Here is a 21,077-nt window from a genome sequence, read left to right as displayed (position 1 = left end):
GTAAGGGTTTAAGTTTTTATTTTTTATTTATATTGATTTACGGCCTTAATAAGAAAGCATGGAAACATTCCAGGATATGTGCTTTGATTTATTTAATTGTGTGCTTTCTTGGGCCACACACAGAGGTGAATAGCAGAGAAAAACTGATTTTTTTTTTTTTTTCCTTTTTAATATGCAAGGTGATAGCTAGGTTCTCTTATCCTACCTACTGCTGTCTTTTGTGAATTCCATTTCATACTTTTTTCTCCCTGGGGGGAAAAAAAAAAAAAAGTACTGCAGTTTTTCAGTCAAAGCTTCTGCTGTTCTGGAGAAACCAAGCAGTTGGTTTTGGAAACATGTGGATACACTATGTAAAATAAAGACGTTATAGCCAGTTCTGCTTTAATAGGTGGAAACAAAAGCAGTCATTAATACTAGCCACTGATGCATCAGGGACAGGGGAGTTTTTCTCCGTCTATAAAGGTGCTTGGGGTTGTTTTTAATCTAAATAGACTGTTTAACTTCAGCAAAGCTCCTCTGTGCCCCCTTGTTGAATCCTGGCAGCTGCCAAAAGCTCAGTGCCCTGGGAGCTGCTGAGCAGCGTTTCTGAACAATGATCTAGTGTAGAGGTTTCAATAGCCAGTGGCGGAGCACCTGAAACGTCCCCCCAGGAGATGGCTGTGTCTGCAGCCTCCAACAATGCGAGCCTTCATTTTGGTCACAGGGAAAAAGCAGTGTCTTCGGAGCAAGAAGTCTGCAGTGAGAAGCTGTGAAGCTTGCTGGCTTTGGAAATTATTTTTCCTCTGGTTGCGTGGTGCACATTGCAGGCTGCCTGCCTTACCTCCCAGGCAGGCGGTGCCAGTGAGATGTACTGCTAAAGCACTGGAAGATGGTACAGTTCTCTGTGGGAGCTAGGTTCTTCCAGCATTGCAACACAGCAGCCTCTTGTGTGGAGAGGTTAGAAACTCCCTAGTTCATCACCACGCTTGCATGCTTCATTTGCAACTGTAGTAAACTTTCCCACAACCGTCCTGGTTTTGATTGAGCTCTAGCACTTTATTCCCCTCATCAGTGTCTGATACAACAACCCAAAGATCATAAATGTTTGAAGCCAGAGTTTGACAGTAAATTATTTGGGGGCTGAAAGCCTTACTTAATGTTTTTCTTGTGTTGCTGGCATTGTGTCATTGGCTTAGTATTAGCAGCAATAATCCAGTTGTGTTAACCAGATGCTGCAATTAAACAAGCTTTTGTTTCCACAAACTGCTTGGAGTGCTGTTGCTGAGCAGTTCAAACACCCATCTCCTCCAGATCCCCTGCCCCTCATCTCTCTTGCTTTCTTGTGGGCTCTTTGCTCCTGACTTACAGTCCAGGCAGCGAGATGGCACTGAGCTTAGCCATGCGGGAGACTGAGCCTGCACAGGCTCTGACGCTGGGTAGAAAGGTTCTTGTTTTAAGAGTTTTCTATCTAAGCCAGTCTTTTGATGCCAGGATCTTTCATTTTGGTCCTAAAGAGATCTCATGACCCCTTTTCCTGCCCATCTCACAGTCGCACAACATGAGCAGAGGAGGGAGCCAGGGTGCCAGCGGGGAGACTGCTGGGGCGCAGAGCCCCTGGTCAGGGCTGGCCTGTGCAAGGATGCTGGGGGGAGGCATGCTGTCCCTCCCCGCCTGCAGCCTTGTGTGGCCTCATCTTGCACCAGATTACCTGTTCCTATTTGATAACAGGCTGCTTTTGTAACATCGGGTGTGAGGAAGAGTGTGTCTTACTGTGCTACGTCTTTCTAGGGTTGCAGTCGGAGTTTTTCATTAACACGACCAAGGCTGGTCCAGGTACCCTCTCTGTTACAATTGAAGGGCCATCAAAGGTGAAAATGGACTGCCAGGAAACTCCAGAAGGTTACAAAGTCATGTACACACCCATGGCTCCAGGAAACTATTTAATTGGAGTTAAATATGGTGGACCTAACCACATAGTGGGCAGCCCCTTCAAGGCAAAGGTTACAGGTAAAAAGCTAACCAGTATTTACTGTGTGCCTGAAGTAGTTTGTGTCATTTAGCAAATATGTCCCTCTGAGATAGTGTGATAGATTGATAGATTCAAGTCTAGATGCCTTAAAACATGAGAAGCAAAACTTTTCTCCCCATCATCTCCAAAGCCTAGATGAGGGATCTCAGGAGAGGCTACAGGAGCATTAGTCACGGAGCTTGCCAGGTTGACTCAGTGGAGGGATGTAACACAGCTTCATGGGGAAATATTAAATCCAGACCTAGCCCTAGGGTGTTGCATTAGCAGTAGGGAAATGTGACTGACGTACCCATTTTACGCCCCCCACAAAGCCTGAAACTTGGTCGCCTTTAGCATGATGCCCCTCTTGGTCTCCTTTTGGTGCAGGTGTCACCTAACCAAAGGTCAGCAATGTCTGGGAGGCTCTTAGAGGATGTGAGGAAGGCTGGTTTAGGAAGCTCTTTCTCTCTTCAGTGCTGTGTTTAAGCACAGACTGGAGTTCATCTCTACTGCTACCCCTGAGCTAGTGAACCCTCTCCTGGTGCCCGTGGCGCGGTGATGTTCTTGGGAGTCGATGGCAGGGACCGAACTCCCCCAGGCTGGGACATGCTCTGCTTTCAAAATGGGTTATTGCAAAATTGCACCTGCTTTTCTGCCAACTCGGGTAATTTTTGGCATTTGGTGATTGGAGCACAATTAACTCTTCTTAAGCAGCCAGCTTTGCTTAATGAATCCTGAAGTTCCTGTGGTCTTTTAACCACTTGAGGGCTCTGGGATGGGATTGTTGCCAGCATTGCTGGAAGATGTCAGCTTAAAAACTGAAGTAGGAAATGGCTCCTCTCCAAAAATGCATTTTGGATGCAGAATGCATGCTAGTCATTAGGAGGGTTTTGACATCTCCTTGTAAATGACTTTCAGATGGGGTGAATCTGAATGTCAGAAATCTCTTCTGTTTCCAGGACAGCGACTGGTTAGCCCAGGCAGCGCCAACGAAACTTCTTCCATCCTGGTAGAGTCAGTGACAAGGTCGTCCACTGAAACTTGCTATAGCGCCATTCCCAAATCCACCTCGGATGCTAGCAAAGTGGTTTCCCGGGGAGCAGGACTCTCAAAGGCTTTTGTGGGTCAGAAAAGCTCCTTCTCCGTGGACTGCAGCAAAGCAGGTATGGGTACAAGAACCAGCTGGATGTCAGGGTGGTTTAGCTGGACATTTTTACTCTAAACTAACTTGCAAAGTTGAAATTCAGAACTTGTGGTGGTGATCTGATTCTGAAGAAAAACTCTAAATGTTACACAGTGCTCACCAAATCAGTCCTAATACAGAGGATGTAAAGATGCACCTGAAAGAAACCACAGGGTTATGGCATGAGAACAAACACGTTGCTGTACTTAAGCAACTCTCATGGTGCATTGTAGCATGTAATGCAAGGTGTTCCCATAAGCCTTGGGTGCTGGTTGTCATAATCCGGGAGCTTTGTGGTGGGTGGATTACAGGCCAGCCATGTTCACTGATCTTTGCTATTAACTTCTGATGAAGTACTTGAAAGGCCGTGCCTGCTCCCTTTCACTAGCAGTGTTAATGTCTCCTGTGCTCTAGTTAGATAGTGGTAGCCTGTCAGGTCCAGCAAAATGCACATATAAACCCTTGTCTCTATGAGGTTGAAGGCTTTTTTAAATAAAATTCCTTCTTAACTTAGCCTAGTCCTCAGACTACCCTTCTGCGAACTAAAATAATAAAATCCTTGTGTTATGGAGCTAATATATTATGGTACAGCCTGTTTATTTAAGCCTAGGAATGCTAACAGTCTGTTATTTTGCTGTAGGTTCAAATATGTTGTTAGTTGGTGTCCATGGACCTACAATACCATGCGAAGAGGTATCCATCAAGCATTTGGGCAGCCATCAGTACAACGTAACTTATGTCGTCAAGGAAAGGGGTGACTATATTCTGGCGGTGAAATGGGGTGATGAGCACATCCCTGGGAGTCCCTTCCATGTCACCGTTCCCTAAACTCGCCAAACGTCAGAGTCGATCTTGTGTTTGTAATTCAGATGCAGAGTTATACTGGATGCAGTCCTGTTGCAAAATGCAGTATCTAGATACACACGGCTCGCATTTCAATACAGTCAGAAGTAAACTCTTAACTATTTTTTACAAGCATTTCACTTCTATCCTACTTACCAACCTAATGTCAATCTATTTAATATCCTTCTCAAATTGTACCTTTGCAGTACTGTCCGAGTCACTGTTAATGTTTGGAAAATCATGTGGATAACTAGACACTAATTTCCCTTGCGGATGTTAAAGACTTTAGATGTTAATTGAAAACTGGAATTTGTCTTTGTAATTGGGTATCTTAACTACTGATTTTATTTGACTGGAGACTTTACATTTTAGTTATGGAATATGACTTGGGCTGTCCCCAGTTCAAATTCTTTTCTGTAAAGAAATGAGGTAAAACTGGTACTATAATAGGTGCCTTTGTATACTTGATCAATTTTAACGCTTAACATTATAAAAAGCTACTAAAAGTGGCTTTACCACTCAAATTTAAAATGTTTCTGAAAGTGCTTTGCTAATGGTTTACATTTAGGAAAAGTTTATCTTTTATAGCAAACCAAAAGCAGACTGAAAATGACTTCCTGGGAGCTTTCAGCCTTTCTATGTTAATGCTTTGTGAATCTAGACAGGTAGCTTTTTGGCCATGATGCTAGCAATGTGGTTTTTAATTAGCTTGGGATTCCGGTGAAATTTCTGTAACTTTACAGGTAACTCCCCACACTATTTTTGATTTATTTTAAGAACAACCCCTGGCTTGGCTGTGTTAAATGAAGCCCTTAAACTTGCCGAGCCAGGCGTAGCTCTCACCTGCATGACCCAAACTTGATGCAGGTCAGAGCACAGTGGTGTATTGGGAAGATGATCAGTGGTTTCCCTGGAGGCTGCAGGCCAGACGAGTAGCTGGGATGGTGCAAAGCAGCCAGCCTGGGGCTGGGACCCCACATCTGTAGTTGGGTACAGGGTGGGAGGGAGGGCGGGTGTGCGCATTTACCAGTAATAGCAGTACCAATACCAATCAACAAGTCTTTGCAAGTCATTTTATTATATCTCAGTCCAAGGACATGCCTGAAGCATGCTCTTCTCTCCTGAAATCCCCTTTGCGCTGCAGAAGGCATTCCTGCTGAGGGTCAGGGAGTGAAAACTTCCATTATAACTTGTCTGTTTGTCCTGGATTACTCTGTGCTACATCCCAAGTGCATATCTGAATTGCTGTCAGCTGCTGGGGCTTTAGTAAACTCTCCAAATGAGCTTTAACTCTGTGATTAGGAGAAGGTAGGATTTGTTGAAAATCTGTTGAAATGTCGCTCTCTGTCCCTATGGAGAAGTTCATGCTTATGGTTCTGTAGTTAAGTGTGGATGCACTACTCTCCAGCACAGTTATTGGGGAAATAAAGGAAGGTTGGGTTTTTTTTTACTGTGCTTTTTTTGTGCCTTAATGTGAAATGCTCACTACATTGTAAACTAGGAAGTAAAAACAAAATAAACTGGAATAAAATGCAGGATTGTAAAATTGTATCTTATAACTTATTAAATAGAACTGTTTGCTTCATTAAAATGTGCATGTTAAAACCAACATTGGATTCTTTTCATATAGTTCAAACTCAAACTACAGCATGCAGCAGTTTCAGACTGAATAACTCCCACCCCATGAGCTGTGCAGGTAGACGTGAAAAACTTGGGTGTAATCTCAGTGCCATTCAGTTTTTCTTTAAAACATTTTTTCCTAAACCAAAATGTCTGGCAAAAGTTATGTCATGGCATAAAGGCACTGGACATCAGCGGGCAGAGTGTGAATGGGCCATGACGGGGCCGTGCTGGTTTTCCCCTGTGTAGACCCCTGGTACTGGGGCAGCATTGCTGGGGAGAGGCATGTCCCGGGCAGGGACGCTGGTCTGATCCCGGGGCACTGCCAGGGGCACCCGCCGGCTCTCTGGGGCTCTCTGCCGGGGTGGTTCCCGGCATGGTGCTGCACCTGGGGCTGGCTGGCCCTGTCCATGACCATGGAAACCAGCAGATGTTTTCCAAACACGGCTTGTGCTGGAAGCCTTGGTGAAACCTGAGATGCAGCAGCTGCCAATGACTTTCCTGCCCCAGGTTTATCAGATTATTTCCTTTTATAGTTAACTGTGTTTCATCAGCTTTGTGCTACGTCAGCCTGAACCTCCTATTTAATGTTTTTAAACAAAACAAAAAAACCTGGATACAGCTGTTGGGTTGGGTAGAGAGCATCATGCGTGTGTAACTCCTATTTCCCAGTAACCCTGTCTAGCTTTCTCTTGCCTGTTGCCGCTTGGTGTCTTGCTCTAATCATACTAGCTGAAATTAATGGGAGTTGTTAGTGAAGTTGATGGGCCATGATAGTTACCTTGTCTGAGGTTACCTCCAACAAAAGCTGAGCTCTGCTTCCAGCGAGCAATTCTGCCTTGGCTGGGCACCAACAGCTGTGGGGTGGCCACAGAAATTAACTTGCTAAGGACAGCAAGGACCTGGTGATGTTGATGAAAAGAGCTTTTGGTGCAACTTGGATGTGTTGATCTTCTTTAGCAAGAACATTCAGCCAACTGACAGCTGAGGACTGACTTTGGTTGGGCACAAAGCAGCACTGTTAGTGGCAATGTGCTCTACTTATGGTCTTTGGCACCTTGGCAAAGGTTTCCATTTGCAATGCCTACCTTAGCAGGCAGCTGTGGGGCTGGGGTGTTGGTGTACTGGGTTACTGGCATCCCAGTGCCTTTCACTGGGTAGACTTGCAATGGTACGAGATGCACTTTCTCAGTTATTTATGGAGGACTGGCATGGGGCTTTTTGCCTCTAGTTGTGGAAGTGTTTTTTTCTGCCAGTTTGATTGAACTTAAATTCTTTTTCTTTGTTTATAATCTCTTTCCTTGGTAGTAGTTTGCAGTAGGATTTGGTCACCTGTATCTGTGAGTCCCACTGGGAACTCATCCATCCCTCCACAGTGGCACAAACTGTCCTGTGAGCGCTGGGGGGGGGGTCTGGCAGTGCTCTTGGCAGCAAGTTGGACCCTTGCCTGCTGGTGGCCAGTGACTCGGGGCAGCCTGTAAGTCAGGGCACCCCCACATAAGAAAGCCTGCTGGGACCCACTGCACCTCCAGGAGGCTTACTGGATGTTTTAGTGGATGGTGGAAGGTAAGTCCCTGCAGCACACCAGTTACCTAGGGGTGGTAACTCTCAAGAGCATCCCATCCTCCTGTCTGGTATTGGTGGGCTTTGATGTCAGAAGTGTTTGTTCATCTCAATGGGCAAGGTGAAGGGGTCCTTGGAGACGATGTCCTTCCTGGAGCTAGAGCTCCTCACGTCCTGCATACTCAGCCTGTTCTACATTCCACACTTCAAGTCTGTCCTGTAGCAGTCCTGTGCCCGTGCTGTGCTTGTTCCTGCTGTACCTGGGGTCTCGCCTGCATTTGCTGCCCACGGGCCTTCTCCTTTGATATGGGGAGCTGTTGGGAGTTCCTTCTTCAGACCCCTCTGGGTGTCCCTGGCCTTGACTCTGTTTCTGATGGCCATCACTGGAGCCAGCGTAGCAAAGATGTCACATACTTGGGTGTTGCTCAAAGCTGGGAATTGCATTTCATTGTGTGCAGCTCTATTACAGAAATGCAATCAGGAGAGCATCCACCACTTCTCTTCTTAGTGGCTGCTGCTGGAGGGAGGCGAGGTGGTTGATGATCCCTCCATGCACACATAGTGTACTTAAAGCTGCTGACAGCAGGGCTCTTGCATCCTGCACCACTCACAAATGTGAATGGATGCCTTTTGTTTTATTGTGTCTGATACAAAAGATGCAAGAGGTCTTGTGTTAGCTGGGGGAGGTAGCTTGTTACAGACCCAGCTCTGTCAGGCCCTCTCTGACAGCAGCAAACGTCCTGGTTTGCTGTGGGTGACCTTCATGCTGGGCACAAAGCTGCCTTCTGCAGAGCTCCAGAGCCTGGCTGTGCATCATTTTGGGGGGAAAACCCTGGGTATGGGTGCTTCCAGCAGGTGGCTGGTCCGAGGCTGCAGCGCACACTTTAACTTTTGCCGGCTCTATCATTTGCCCCAGCGTTACCCTGGCAGCATGGGGATTTGCTTTTCAAATTAGCTTCAGCCTTTTCAAAATAAAGCATTAAGGTGCAGCCCTTCCAAAAGCTGTGAGGAGCTGTTTCTGCTCAGCACCTTGCCTCAGGCAAGGGAGAAGGTGATCCGTTCAGGGCCAGCCAAGAGCTGGTCATCTCCTGTAGCGTTTATGTGCCTGTAAAGTAGCACCTGGGATATTTTTCTTCTTGCAATATAATAAACTTTGGATGGTATTCTTTGGTGTGTAGCACCAAGTGCCTTGCTTTATTAGTGGGCTAAATTGTGGGACTTGTGTGCTGAGATGTGCTTGTGGACTTGCAGTAGCTGGGGAGTTTGGTGACCAGCTGGGCTGAGCGTGGGGTGCACAGGCAGACTGGGCCTGATGGTACCTCTTTGCCCTTTCCAGTATCAGTGCAAGGGATTATCTTTAATAAATTAGAGATATATATCTTTAAATTATTTTAAAATTTGAAACTATTACATCTTTAAATTAGTTCCGATTAATCCTTTATTAAAAAAATATAAATATCTAAAATAATCCAGTATACTTAATTTTTCTGGCAATGTTACTGCAGCAGTAAGTCTCCAATCCCTGCCAGGCCTGGGACTACACAGAGTACTTTGTGTGTCCAAAATGGATCACCGGCGCTTCACCCACCACGAAGCACTGAGCTGCTCTGACATTTATCGGGTGTATTAGCAATGCGGGGCAGGGAGCCCTGGGGAGGCTGTTGCTTAGCAGGACTCTGGTTTGGGTCAGATTATGCAAACCTTGTAATTAGTTCTCCGTTTCATTGTCTGTGGAAAGTGAGATTGTGGTTTCCAGTCCAGAATCTACTTTTTTCTCTTCTCAGTTTTAACTTCTAAATGTATTTGTTTTAAACTGGTTTAATTTTCAAATTTTTTTAGCCCACATTGAAATGTACTTGCAGTACAGACAATGCACCTTTCTTACTTGAAAAAAAAAAAAAAAGGAAACAAACTATGTATTAATCACATTTAAAAGCCTGGCCAAAGTGGTTACATATAAACAGATACCACTTGACAGAAACTGGGATGGAGTTGCATGAAACTCTTAATTCAGGGAATGGCACGGTGCTTTTTTACACTGTGTTTTTTATTTGTTTGAAGAAAGACTCTTTCCAAAGCATTTGTTATCGTGACAGCTGGCTGTGCCGCTCTCTCCCACAGGCCAAATGAAACTGCTTGCCCAGTTTGGCCTCTGCCAGGTCAGGGACAGCTCTGGATGCGCTGGCACACAGGGGACGGGGTCTTGCAAAGCTGCTGTCAGCATCCCCAGGTGTTTATTCTGTGCTTTATGCCAGCTGGCCTGAAGGGTCTTATTTTCATTATTTTTCTTGTTTTATACGTCTCCTGTCTACATCCAGAGTAGCAGAAAGCAGCGTCTGAAATTTTGCTGCCCGCAGCAGTGGTGCCAGGGCGTGCTGCTGGAGCACCTAGCCCTGTTGTACTGCTGTGGGCCAGGAGCAAACCCACCTGGTACCCACACACTTCAGTATCAAACTCCCCAACTCCTGAAAGCAAATGTTTATTTTAAAAAACAATTTTTCCCTGTGTTACAATAACTTAGGGATATTCCCATCCCACCACGAGGTGCCACATCTTCATAGCTACATCTGAGTTGGAGAGGAAGCAATTTTTTTTCTCCACAGCCTGCAGTAATCGTTAATATTCAGCAGGTCCCTCTCACAGGTTATCAAAACAGCCCTACTGCCAGCTCTCCCTCTTGTGCAGGACTGTTTCCCCAGGGCCTCCTGGGAAAATGCTTTTAAATGGATTTTCAGAATTTCTCAGACTCTCAGAGTTAATTTTCATAGCTGTGAATTTATATTGCACACTTAGAAAAAAACCTGTCGCTAAATCAGGCTGGATTTATAGCTCGTGTTGCTATTAATTTGACCAGGATTTAAAGTGCATTCTTTATATAACATGAGCGAAAGGATAATATATCTAATTTGAAAAGAAAAAAAAAAAAGGCAAAATATGATTTAGCAGGACCCAGAGGTTTGTTAGATGGCTCTTTCCTGTGATTAACTACCTTTCTGCAGGACCTTGGTACTGCAAATATTTACATCCATGCTTAGCTGGAAGCCCGTGAATCCTTTGAGCCCCGTGGAGGACTTGGCTTTGCTAGGAGGGTATTTCTTTTTGACAGTGATGTTCTGCTAGGGTATTTTTGGGGGGAGGGTGGGATTTTGCATCTGGCTTCACTGCAAATGGCTGGGGTCAGGCCCTCCTCCCAACTGAGACATGCAGAAAGCGGTCACATCTCAACTGCCAGCATTTGCAGAGCTTTTCATGGAAGGTTTCTGGTTCCTTTGCCAATATGGAAATTAATTCCTATAAATCTGTCTCCCAACTAACAGAAAATACCCTGCAAACACTGACAACTGAGGCACTATATTTAAAATGACACATGAAGTATTTAACCTTGTTTTTCACACTGGCTAGAAAACCAGCCTGCATAGAAAGGGCGTTCATAGTTTTATACCAGGTGATAGTAGAGAGGTGGTGTTGCTTCGCCCTTGGGACAGCAGAGAGAAGTGTGGGCTAAACCCAGCCCCAGGGGTTGCAGAAAGAACCACTGATCCAGATCGCAGTTTCCCTCGGCCCCAGCGAAGGGGGTCGATGGCATCTGCCTCGGGTGGTCACGGCAGAGAGGGAAGGGTGGTGCCGGTGCCGGAGCAGCCTCACATCGCTCCCAAAACCCGGCACAACCCACCAAAGGGCAGAAGCAGAGTCACTGAGACATCCCGAGAGGCCGGGCAGCTGGAAAGGCTGTGGTCGCTGCTGGGCTAAGCCGGCCGCCCTGATGCTCTTGGTGCAGGTGCAGCAAGGGGCACCAAGGGGTCCCCGGGGTGCGGGTGCCCCGTAACCTGCCACCACCTGGTCCTGGGGGCACTGCCCGCAAGCAGCACACTCTTGTAAAGGTCATCGCAGCATGTTTCCTAGTTAAATAACTGCGGGCAATGAATAAACAGGCCTGGAGCCAAAAAATGTGCTACTTTTTTTGTTGCAAACCTCATTTACAGACACAGTGAGACCAGGGACACTTTGGGGTCAGCTGCGGGCCAGCTCTCAACGCTGAATGGAAAAGGTCTGTATAGAGACATGAATGCAGATGTATGAGCTCCCAGCTAAGGGTGAAATCGTGTTTCCTTGCTGCAGCTGGGTTTGCCGGCTGTGCTGTGGCGTCTGAGTCTAAATACCATGGGACGCCCCCCCCAGATACTGGGGTTTAGAGCGGTGCCACCAGAGGGTGCCATAATAATATTTAATGCACGTATGGCGCCGCATCGCAGGGTGGCCAGCCGCCCTCGCGGAGGGAAAGATGGGCGTTATCCTGGGCAAGGGGCTGACAGAGGACGTGGAAATACTTCTAATGACCCATAGGTAGAGAAAAAAATGTGACTTTTAAAATTGTTTTCCTTTAGAACAACGGCAGGGAAAAGATGACTGCTGTCTTCACCTCCTGCTCTCCATCTCCTTGGCTCGTGGGCAGAGAAACCCCCCACCAGGGACCAGAGAACACTCTGTTACAGGGAGACGGGGAACAAGTTCTCCATGGGTGCCATGTGAGCACTGCCCAGTGAGCCCCTGCTCTGCTCTTGGTCCTTTTCTGAAGCAGATGCCCCATCAGTAAGTGGCGAAGTCCAGCCTGGGGCACCAAGCAGCACCCCGTGATCCCTTCAGATGCTGAGGGAGCCATGAAGCAGCTCAGCCGGGACCAGCTGCTGATTTTGGTAGGCTCTCTATATTTTTCTGCCTTTGAAATTGCTATCAGTCCTGCTGTGCACACAGCCTTTCTCTGAGCTGCAGCTTAACTGCTTCTGCACATCTGTATGTGGCTGTACATCTGTACACGTGTACATCTGTATGCCCAGACACTGGGTGCATACAGGTCCCAGCCCAAACCCCATCCGTGGTGGCTTTGGCACCTGCTCCTCTTCGCCCATCACCCGTGTGATGGGGAAGTAGTGGATGCTTTGTAGGGTGTTCAGGCTTGAATTGCTCATGGCTTTGTGCATTCGTGCACAGCTAAACTTTCAGGAAAGCAAAAAAAAATGTAGATGTAAACCAAAATATGAGAGGCTGTGCTGTGAATGGGTATTGCCATGACAAAGGGCTTAAGAGCTGGGGACAGTTGCTATGATGCAGAGAGGGGACAGCCCTTGGTCCTGCTGACTCCTTCCTTCTGCGCCATTTGTTAAACAGTATGTCCCAGCATATTTGATTGATGATGTTTTATTGTTTTTTTTATTTATTTATTTATTTATTTTTAATGATCCCCTAATGCTACATGTTCAATCACAGTGCATGCTCCATTGGTCTGTGTTTGGGAATATACAGACCCCAACCAAACAGGCCAGGTGGGTCCCTGTGGGGTTTTGTACCAGCTCCCCTGTATCCTCATTGCTGCCAGTACCTAAAAGGAGGCAAAAGGAGGTTTGCAGAGCCTTGCCCAGGGCCAAAGGGTCTCTCACCCTATGGCACAGGCAGAGAGGTGTTGGGGCCCGCCAGGGTTAGTGGGGAGCAGTGCCAAGGTGATGAAGAGGATGTGAGACCCATTCAGGTGAATCCGAGGTGCAGATGGACAATCCTAGCCAGTGTTGATGATGGAGGCTATGGAGAAAGGACAGTCCTGTCTCTGGCTGCTGCTGTGGGTTCCTGGAGGTTTTCCCTGCCAGGGGACTCACTCCCCCAGGGCAGCAGAAACCATGCTCATCTGGGTTTTCAGAGGGCGAGGAGCAGCCCTAGCTCCATCCTGGGGGCAGGGACCTCTCATGGGGCTGGGGAGGGGATCTCTGTGGGGTGGTGGAGACCTCAGGTGGGAAGTGAGGATGACTCCAGCATCACGCATTGGAGAAGGCCTTCCCAATGACCCAAACCTAGGGGATTGGGAGGTCTTAGCACTTTTCTTCAGCTGAACCCTATCTGCTCTGTGTTCTTGCCTGGCCAGGGTGGCTGTGGAGGAAACAGTTTTCAGCTTCTGAAGAGCCCTTTTGTTTCTCTCCCAGCCATGATCTGAGACCTGGCTTGCATGAGACAAAGTCTCTCCAGGCCATTTTGGATTCCCAGCATAAATCTTCTATTTGATCATAAATAAGATCAAGAAGCCTTATTCATTGAAAGAGAAACTTTGTTCTGGCTGCAAAATACATCGAGGTTCCTGCAGACTGGAACAACTTAAAAACCCCTTTGCAGGTGGGGCAGCTGAGTAATGATCCCCTGGTCGGGAAAGTCTAAAGATGACATGAACTGTTAAATCTTTTAGGCTCTAATTATAATGTTGTCTAATTAATGTATGGAATAAACACAGGAATATCTATAGACATCAACTGTGCTGACTGGGAGAGCTTTGGACACCTCCTGGCCCCTATCAAACGTTATGAACCAAACACAGATGTTGTCTGCCTGCTTTCAGTCCCACAAAAGTGCATCCCAGGTCTCCTCAGAGGAGCACCATTTTGCATTAAGATGTCTCTCTGCTGGTCAAATGTTCAGCCTCTCCACAACAGCATCTCCAGACCGACAGCTGCCAACATCATGCCTGAGGCTGCAGCTGCTGCAGCAGCTACTCTCTGGCCACATCTCTTATCTTCAGATGCTGGGTAAAGGATTATATGCAATGTCACAAATAAGGATAAATCTTTTTCAATAAAACTTAATCATATGTAGGTATTTTTTGTGATTGAATTTATCCATTATTGCTTTCCTGAAGTGTGATTTATTCCTTTGTACGTTGCTTCTTTCTGAAAGCCAGAAGAGAGTAGGCATTTATGCAGGACTAAGACATGAGGCCAGAGACTTAGTCTGATTTCAGCATTCACATGGACCCCCACTGCTGTCAGCCAGACAGCGGCATTTCTATAAAAATCCCAGTGTAAATATTTGTTCTAAATCAGGCTTTTTCTCTCCTTTTGCCTTGGCTGGAGTATAACTGAGGGAGCTTATGAAATGCTGCATCGTTTCTAGATTAATTGCTGTTGAAAGTTGAGGGGTTTGTTGTCTGCCCTGCATGACCGCCCCTTGGGATAATCTCCTCTTGATTTACTTTCTTTCCTCAAATTCTTTCTCCCTAGACAGTGAGTTTTGCAAAGGCCAAACTGTTTTCTTCCCCTGAAAGCCTATCTCATTTGCTAGCCCTCCCTACCCCATCAGCAGACAAACCAGGGGGTGTTGATGAAGGGAGATGAATATTTTCCTCTACTAACAGTTGGATTATTCCCCCTTTTCAGATGCCATCTGTGTGACAGGGTTTGGTTTGCACTAAATACAGCCTGTGGGCTGAGCTGAGAAAACAGATTGCTGCACCACTACGTTAAATAATCATCATTAAAGTCTGGTTCATCAGAGAACTTTAGGCTGCTATGGAGGCTTTTTTGGGGGGTGAGATACAACCCACTTCCACTCCAGGATGCTGAAATCAGATTTTAATTTAAGTTCCGTTCACTCTCTCTGTTGGCAGCCCTGTCACCTGGGATCTGTGGGACTTCTCACCTGTGGTTTGCAGGCAAGGTGATGGCAGTTGGCAGGCAGGCAGGGGTGGGAACCACTAGTGCTCTGTTCCTGCAGCTCCCTGGCTGGGTTAGTGCAGAAAAGGGGCTTTCACTGCCTGTCCTTCTGTCTTTTCCCAAGCCCTCAATGCTGTGAGCAGTTTCAAACTCATACAGAGAAATCCTCCAAACTCAACAACACTTTACATTGCAAATCACCAGGCACAGACCTGTGTCCCACCAGTTGCAGCTCAAGCATCCACACACAAACGTGACACAGGAAGGTCCTTTTATTCCCTTTGCCCCTGCAGAGGAATGGCAGAGCTCCAGGGCCCACATGAACGCATAGAGATCCCTGCCCTTCAGCCCTTACAGATAAAGCACACAGAAGTATTCTATCCTTGCAGTAGCTCTTTATATTTGGGATCAGTACATAAGTCTAGTGTACTGCTTCTAGCTGATTTATTTTCATGTACAATAAGGAAAATAACCTGACAGTTTAATTCACCTTCTTACTCAAAATATTTGAAGTTTAACAAAATATTTGGATTTTTTTTCCACTAAATAGTGCACTTGCTGTGAGTATATATACACTAGTCTTCGACAAGCTCTATTGGCATCTGTGTATTTCCACACCACGTGAGAGGACTTAGCATGCTCATGATTTTAAGCGGCGGCTCTTTCTTGGTCTCTTCTTCTTTGAAAACTTCGATTTCAGCCAGTTGAGGAAACCACCTCTTGCTTTTAACTCAAACTCTACAGGGAAGTGGTCGCTCACCCCCAGTGCCTGCAAGACAACAGCACAGAGGGGTTGGGAGCCGGCTCCCCATGCTCTTTCCCAACCCTGCCCGAGGGGGTTTCGCTGTGGCGGCTGGGAGGTGGACGTGCAGTGGTGAATGTGGGGAGGTGCAGAGCAAGTATTGCATCACTTTGGAAGAGTGCAATGGTCTTATGGACCAGACCATGTTCAAATCTGCCTGGATACCATTGGCTTTGCACCCCTCTGTTAGCTGTTGCCCCACTGCTGCGGAGGCCAGGCTGTGCCTACCTGCTCCTCAGTCATCTGAAAGTCCTTCTGGAAATCAAAGATGTTGACAGATTGTGGCACAACAGCATGGATGAGCTTTTGCCCACTGACCACGATCCTGCAAGGAACAAGGGGATGGGGCGCTGTTATGGGGTGCCTGCGCAGTGGCAGCCATGCCGCACTGAGCCAGTGGCCAGAGAGGTGGCTTTGATGGAGTCACTTATGGTTTGTCCTTCCCCTTGGGCTGCCTACTGAGAGATGCCAGCACATCCTTTCTGCTGAGTTTGGCTGGTTGCTTTCCTTGGGAGTGAGACACCTAAATACCTTGGCTTGTGTTGGCCTTGGAAGCCAATTGTAATGACTTGTATCTAAACCCACCCCAACAATGCTGCAAAGTTCAAAGATATAATTTGGCTAGGACAGCAATGACTGGAGTTTCAGTGAAGTCTGGCTTTGATCCAGAAGCTCGTTCTGCAAGAGGTTTAAGTCTTGACTTTGGGCTCTGATAAGCTGCTGTATTTATTGTCCCTGCTGAGGGAGCTGCAGGTAGCAGCAAGACTCGCCACATGCCCAGGGAAGGCAAGGCATGAGCAGAAACAGATTTTGCATTTGTCAATCCAAATTACAAATGCAAGAGCAAAAACCATGGCACAAAGCTGGCACGGAGGAGGCAGCAGTGCCTTCCACCTGGATGCCTGCAGAGCTCTGCAGATGAGAACCACTGTTCCTGTCATTTATCTCCACCTAGGCCACAGCAATGGCTGGTTCATGCCTGAAATGTTGCCCTTTCTGCCAAACTGCTTGCCAACAAGCCTGAAAAGGTCCTTTGTGCTCCTGACTAGAAGTATTCTGATCTCATTTCCCCCTGGATGCTGTTTCATCTTTGAAGACCTCATGCTTTATCTGACGGTCTCTGACACCTTTCCTTATATTTTTTTTCTCAGAAAGTCATGAACAAAGAATGGTCTGTCAGTGAACCCTTTACCTGTCATATGGGCAGCTTGTGCTTTCCTTCACTGTCGTGTCATTTTTGTCGTTGATTAGCCAGACAAATTCAGAGTAAGTCCTCAGACGGATGTTCTTCCACTGCTTTTGGGGAACATAGCTACACCCAGCATTAAAGTCCCCCATGAAGATGAAGTTCTGGAACACAGGAGGGTTTCCAAAAATAATCATGAGGGTAGCTCTTCAAAAGAAGACTGGCAAGGACTTCTGTGGTCAACAGATGCTCCTGATAGCCCATACAGCTCAAATAGCAAGTGCTCATTGAGTGCAATAGGACTTCTCCTTTCTGCTGGGCACACCACCAAGGCATGCTGATAAAACAGCAGTTTTATTGGGAGATCAAGTTTACAGATTAAAATGTGGAAAATACATCAAAGAGAGACTCAAAATCTAGGGTTTGTTATCAATGGTTTTAAGGTTATTAGGCTGTGAAATGTGAATAGTGTGCCAGGTGACTCAATACTGAAGCTGCTGTTAGTAACATAGATGTGTCAACTAACCTCGGTTTTCCAGCGGTGCTTTACGTCTAAATACACATCATAGAGCTCATCAATCTCCCGTACTGCTGTCTCCGGTGTGGTGTGCAGAGGGATTATAGCGAACTCTTTGACAGCTTAAAACCAAAGCAAAAGAACAGGGGAAAATGTAATGGTTAAACACGCACTGAATCACAGAGAGAGAAATTCACTTGGAAGCAAGGAGATTTTTCTGAAGAGGAAACAAACAGCTTCTGTTCTGGCTGCAGAGGCAGTTGCTGTGTAGTGGCGGTGTGTTCCCCAGAAGCTGCCCTGCTGAGGCTGAGCTGTGACATGGTGAAGTGCTGTGCGAGGGCAAAGCAAGCCCTGCCCTGACACCCGCAGCAGTAGCTGCTCGCACGGCCACGCCAGCGGCATGGAGCACATCCACCGAACCACTGCCCGTGCGGGCAGCAGAGGCTTTCCTAGGACTGCCACCGCGGCTGTGGTGTGTGCTGGGCTGCAGGCGATGCTGGAGGCAGCAGCCCCAAAGGCAGATGTTGCTCTTGTAAGGAAATGCAGCACGGGGTCAGGACACGGCGCCTTTTGCCTGTCCCCACCATGCACTCGGGTCCAGCTGGCACCATCTTGCTCCGTGAGACTTGCCAGTGAGAGAACACTTTGTTTCTGAAATGTCTCACCAGTTTTTGGAGCCTGGAACCAGACGGCAAAGGGCTCTCTGGAGAAGGCATCCTCGTCCCCAGGCTGGGTGTCAGGGTACTGGTAGGTTTCTTTCACCAACACCAGATGTTGTCTGCAGCGGAATGAACAGGATAGGGGATGTCATGCTTCTGCCTCGCGGGGACATGTCTAACACTGACTCCGTGCTCTGCCCCAGACTCTGGGCCGTGGTCTGGGACAGATACAGCCGTGCTGGTGGCTGCGCCTGGGATGATCCCCACGCCCAAGCACAACCCATCCCACCCGCGCATCCTGCACCTCTCCAGAGCCCTTGGAGCCAAGCCACCACCGTGTCCAGCCCGTATCTATGGGGCTGTGATCTGGGAGGGCAGGGGAAGGGTCTGTCTCGTTGGTGAGGGGAGCTCACTCACCTGTACATGAAGGCGTACTGCTCCTTGTAGCTCTTCCTTCCCAGCCTCTCGCTGACCACACAGCTGTATTCCTCCTTCAGCCCCTTCACCTGACTGAAGGAAAGCGGTGTGCCTGAGTGTATTTCTACTTTCACAAAGGGCCCAGGAGATAATCTTGCCTGTGCCCAAGGGTAGGGGATGTTGCCTGCCTGACCTCAGAAGCTAGTGATAGAGACAATAAACCCTTCTCAGGACCTGTAGTCTGGACCTGTACTTCATCATTGGACCTTTCACTCTACCCCCTCCCTGCTTATTGCAGCCTCTGTCCCTCTTTCAGCTCGGTCTCACATCCAGCCAGGCAAATGCTGCTCTTTCCTGTGGGCTGACAGTCCAGGCAGGCAATCCCCAATCTAAAGCAATTCTTACTCCTGCCACAGCCCAGTGCTAGCCCGGTGAGGGCCTTTCCCTCCCTTCTGTTTTCCTTTGAGATAAGTCTTTAACACATTTAATCTAACTTGATTATTTTGATTTTAAAATACATGTTCTGGAGTGGTCTGGAGCTGGCTTTGCAGCTGACCTTCAGCGAGGCTGCCAGAGCCTGGTCCTTCCTCAGTGTCTGGGACAGAGCCCAGACCCTGAGCTTTTGCCCAGCAAGGTGTGAGCAGAGCACAGGCTCTTGCCAACCATCTTTCCCAATGTCTGCCTACTTGCTCATGGCCACCCTACCTGCTGAGCTTCTCCACCAGGAGAGGGCAAACCCGGTTCTTGTTCTCCTTTATTTCCATCAGCAACATGATGTCACAGCGAGAAATGATCTACAAGGGAAGGAGCAAAAGCAAGTTTGCATGTGATGGGTTTTGGAGGATTCGAAAGAGGTTAGAAAGAAGTGGTTACTGATGCAGGGGAAGTCCTTTGTGGAAGAAGTGGTGCCCAGGCTGGAGTCATGGGAGGTGGGCAGTGACTGGAGCAAAACTCTTCTGCTTTCAGAGCTGCTGCACACTCCCAAGGGAGCTGGGAGAGGGAACTCGGGAGCAGAGCAGTTTCAGGTTTGTTGAAAACTGTTGCATCTGCCCTTGAGGAGGAAGTGTGGAGGGGAAGGGACAGCAAAAGTCACTCTCCCCCTGCCACTGCTGGGGTGCTGTCCCTGACCCCCCCACACACCTACAGTTGGTCGTGCTTTTCTCTCTTTTCGTGCTTTTCCCCTTGCCACGTAGGTTTTCTTCTCTGCTTCAGACTGGTGCTGCACACAAGCATCCCAGCTCACTGGGTGCACAGATGGATGTCGCAGCAGGATTTGGGGGCATCAGGGAGAGCCTGTTTGCGTTTATCATCAACCCACTGCAACGGTTTCCATCCTTTTTCTGGTGCATATACCCCCAAGGTCCTACTGCTGTGTTGCGCCTTCCAAAGGCTGTGTGTGCTGTCAGCATTCGCCCGTCCCAGCCATCTGTTGCAGAGCTCTCTGAAATAGCCTGTAGAGCTCAAAGCAACCCCCAGTCTGAAAACAGGGTCCCAGCACCACAGAGGAGCTGCAGGGTGCTGGGGCGAGAAGGAGACTGCCCTCGCCTGGTTCAGCTCCCACCACTGCTGCTGGGATTCCCTCACCCCACAGCCTCGAACGTTCAGAGGCTTCCTTCTGCCCCTGGTTTTGTCACTCTTTAAATTTTGTGGGTGATATTCATTGAAAAAAGCCTGGGTTTGCCCCCTGAAACTTGTAAGCAATTAATATATTGCCTATAATTTAGTATATATTGCCCATAGTGCTGACAATACAGGAAGAATGACCCAGAAATGCAAACCCCTCTCCTCCAGCTGATTGCAATGAAAGGATTAAAGCCCAGCTGAACGGTGTCACTCCTCGCTGCTGCCGTTCGGCACACGCAGCCATCCTGCTAACGTTACATCCTCCGTTACTGTGGCACCTCGGAGGGCACTTGCAAAAACCGTAAGTCCAAAACATGGTTCTTTTATAAAGCTGAGTTATCTTCAGCTGCTGCAGAGGAAGCCTGATGGTGAGGGTTTATTTACATAAATTAGCAATCAGGTTTTTCAATTTTGTACCACACTCTAATATCATACTCTGCTGTCCTGAGAATACATTTAATTAGACAAGAATATTTCAGAATAATTAGCACATAAGCAAGGTAAATAATGTATCACAAAACAAAGCTCTGTGGATTCAAAGTGAAAATGATTTTTACAGTGCACAGAGATTTTCCTCCTTTCCTCACTCCATTTCCAAAGGAAACAGCAAATGTTGTTTCTGTTATATTCCCATGCTGGCTAAAATATGAGCAAACACCTCACTCAACCACAGGCTGATTTTTACTTTAAGAATATAAAATGATTTAATTTTTTTTTAATTGAAATTCAACGGTGAAAAATAAATAACGTGCAAGATTACATAGCTAAGAAATCCTCAGACAGCTCAATGTCTGTCTCATCCAGGCAAATGAACGTACCTTTACCACGGCATCAATGACTTCAGGTCTAGCTATTTTTGTTTCTCCAAAAGACCTCACATTGAAGGAGCAGATTTTTAGGCTCAGAAATGGGTTGAAATTGAGGAGCGAAAGCAAGATGAAGAGCAACATCTTCAGGCACTTGGACAAAATGAGTCGCTGTGAGTGTGGCTATAAATATATATATGTGTGTGTGTTTGTGCATCCGTCCCTCTGCGGCCAGTTGGGAGGTCAAACTGAGCAGTCAGCTGTGTCAATCACGAACATGAACAGGAATCACCATTTCCTCCTTTCCCTCACTTCCATCTCCCAGCATGAAGTAGCACGGGGACTTTGAACTTCTGCCTTGGAAGAAAACCAGCTCTTCCAAGCCAACCTCCCCATCTGGAGGAG

The 21,077-nt window shown here is 47.4% G+C and overlaps 2 protein-coding genes across 7 annotated transcripts in view; one reads left to right on the top strand and one right to left on the bottom strand.

Annotated features, from left to right (window-relative positions):
• The window catches only part of FLNB (filamin B), a 48,763-nt gene extending 43,145 nt beyond the window's left edge, over positions 1 to 5,618 (top strand). For all 6 annotated transcript variants that reach the window (XM_026857268.1, XM_026857267.1, XM_026857265.1 and 3 more), the window contains 3 exons: positions 1,768 to 1,986; positions 2,947 to 3,150; positions 3,811 to 5,618. In XM_026857268.1, the coding sequence (XP_026713069.1) occupies positions 1,768 to 1,986; positions 2,947 to 3,150; positions 3,811 to 3,998 (611 nt within the window). In that variant the 3' untranslated portion in view covers positions 3,999 to 5,618. The remainder of the gene's footprint in view (positions 1 to 1,767; positions 1,987 to 2,946; positions 3,151 to 3,810) is intronic.
• A 9,575-nt stretch (positions 5,619 to 15,193) lies between these two features.
• On the bottom strand, positions 15,194 to 20,835 carry DNASE1L3 (deoxyribonuclease 1 like 3). Its single transcript, XM_026857448.1, has 8 exons — positions 20,685 to 20,835; positions 18,949 to 19,037; positions 18,244 to 18,336; positions 17,833 to 17,945; positions 17,177 to 17,289; positions 16,657 to 16,814; positions 15,693 to 15,789; positions 15,194 to 15,431 (listed from the first exon to the last, which is right to left on the bottom strand). Exons 1-8 carry the CDS (start codon positions 20,814 to 20,816, stop codon positions 15,303 to 15,305), a joined length of 924 nt encoding a protein of 307 aa, XP_026713249.1. The 5' UTR covers positions 20,817 to 20,835; the 3' UTR covers positions 15,194 to 15,302.
• Between the last annotated feature and the right edge of the window lie 242 nt (positions 20,836 to 21,077).

This window comes from Athene cunicularia (assembly GCF_003259725.1).
Source record: "Athene cunicularia isolate RWA chromosome 12 unlocalized genomic scaffold, athCun1 chr12_part1, whole genome shotgun sequence".
In the NCBI taxonomy this organism is placed as follows: domain Eukaryota; kingdom Metazoa; phylum Chordata; class Aves; order Strigiformes; family Strigidae; genus Athene; species Athene cunicularia.
This window is presented reverse-complemented; position numbering and strand designations above follow the sequence as displayed.

Bases quoted from the DNA above. Each gene is read 5' to 3' on its own strand.
- DNASE1L3 (XM_026857448.1), bottom strand. From the start codon at position 20,816: ATGTTGCTCTTCATCTTGCTTTCGCTCCTCAATTTCAACCCATTTCTG. The intron at 17,946-18,243 runs GTGAGTGAGCTC...ATTCCGCTGCAG, and splicing joins CAGTACGCCTTCATGTACAG to ACAACATCTGGTGTTGGTGA. The intron at 16,815-17,176 runs GTTAGTTGACAC...CCTGTGTTCCAG, and splicing joins AGCACCGCTGGAAAACCGAG to AACTTCATCTTCATGGGGGA.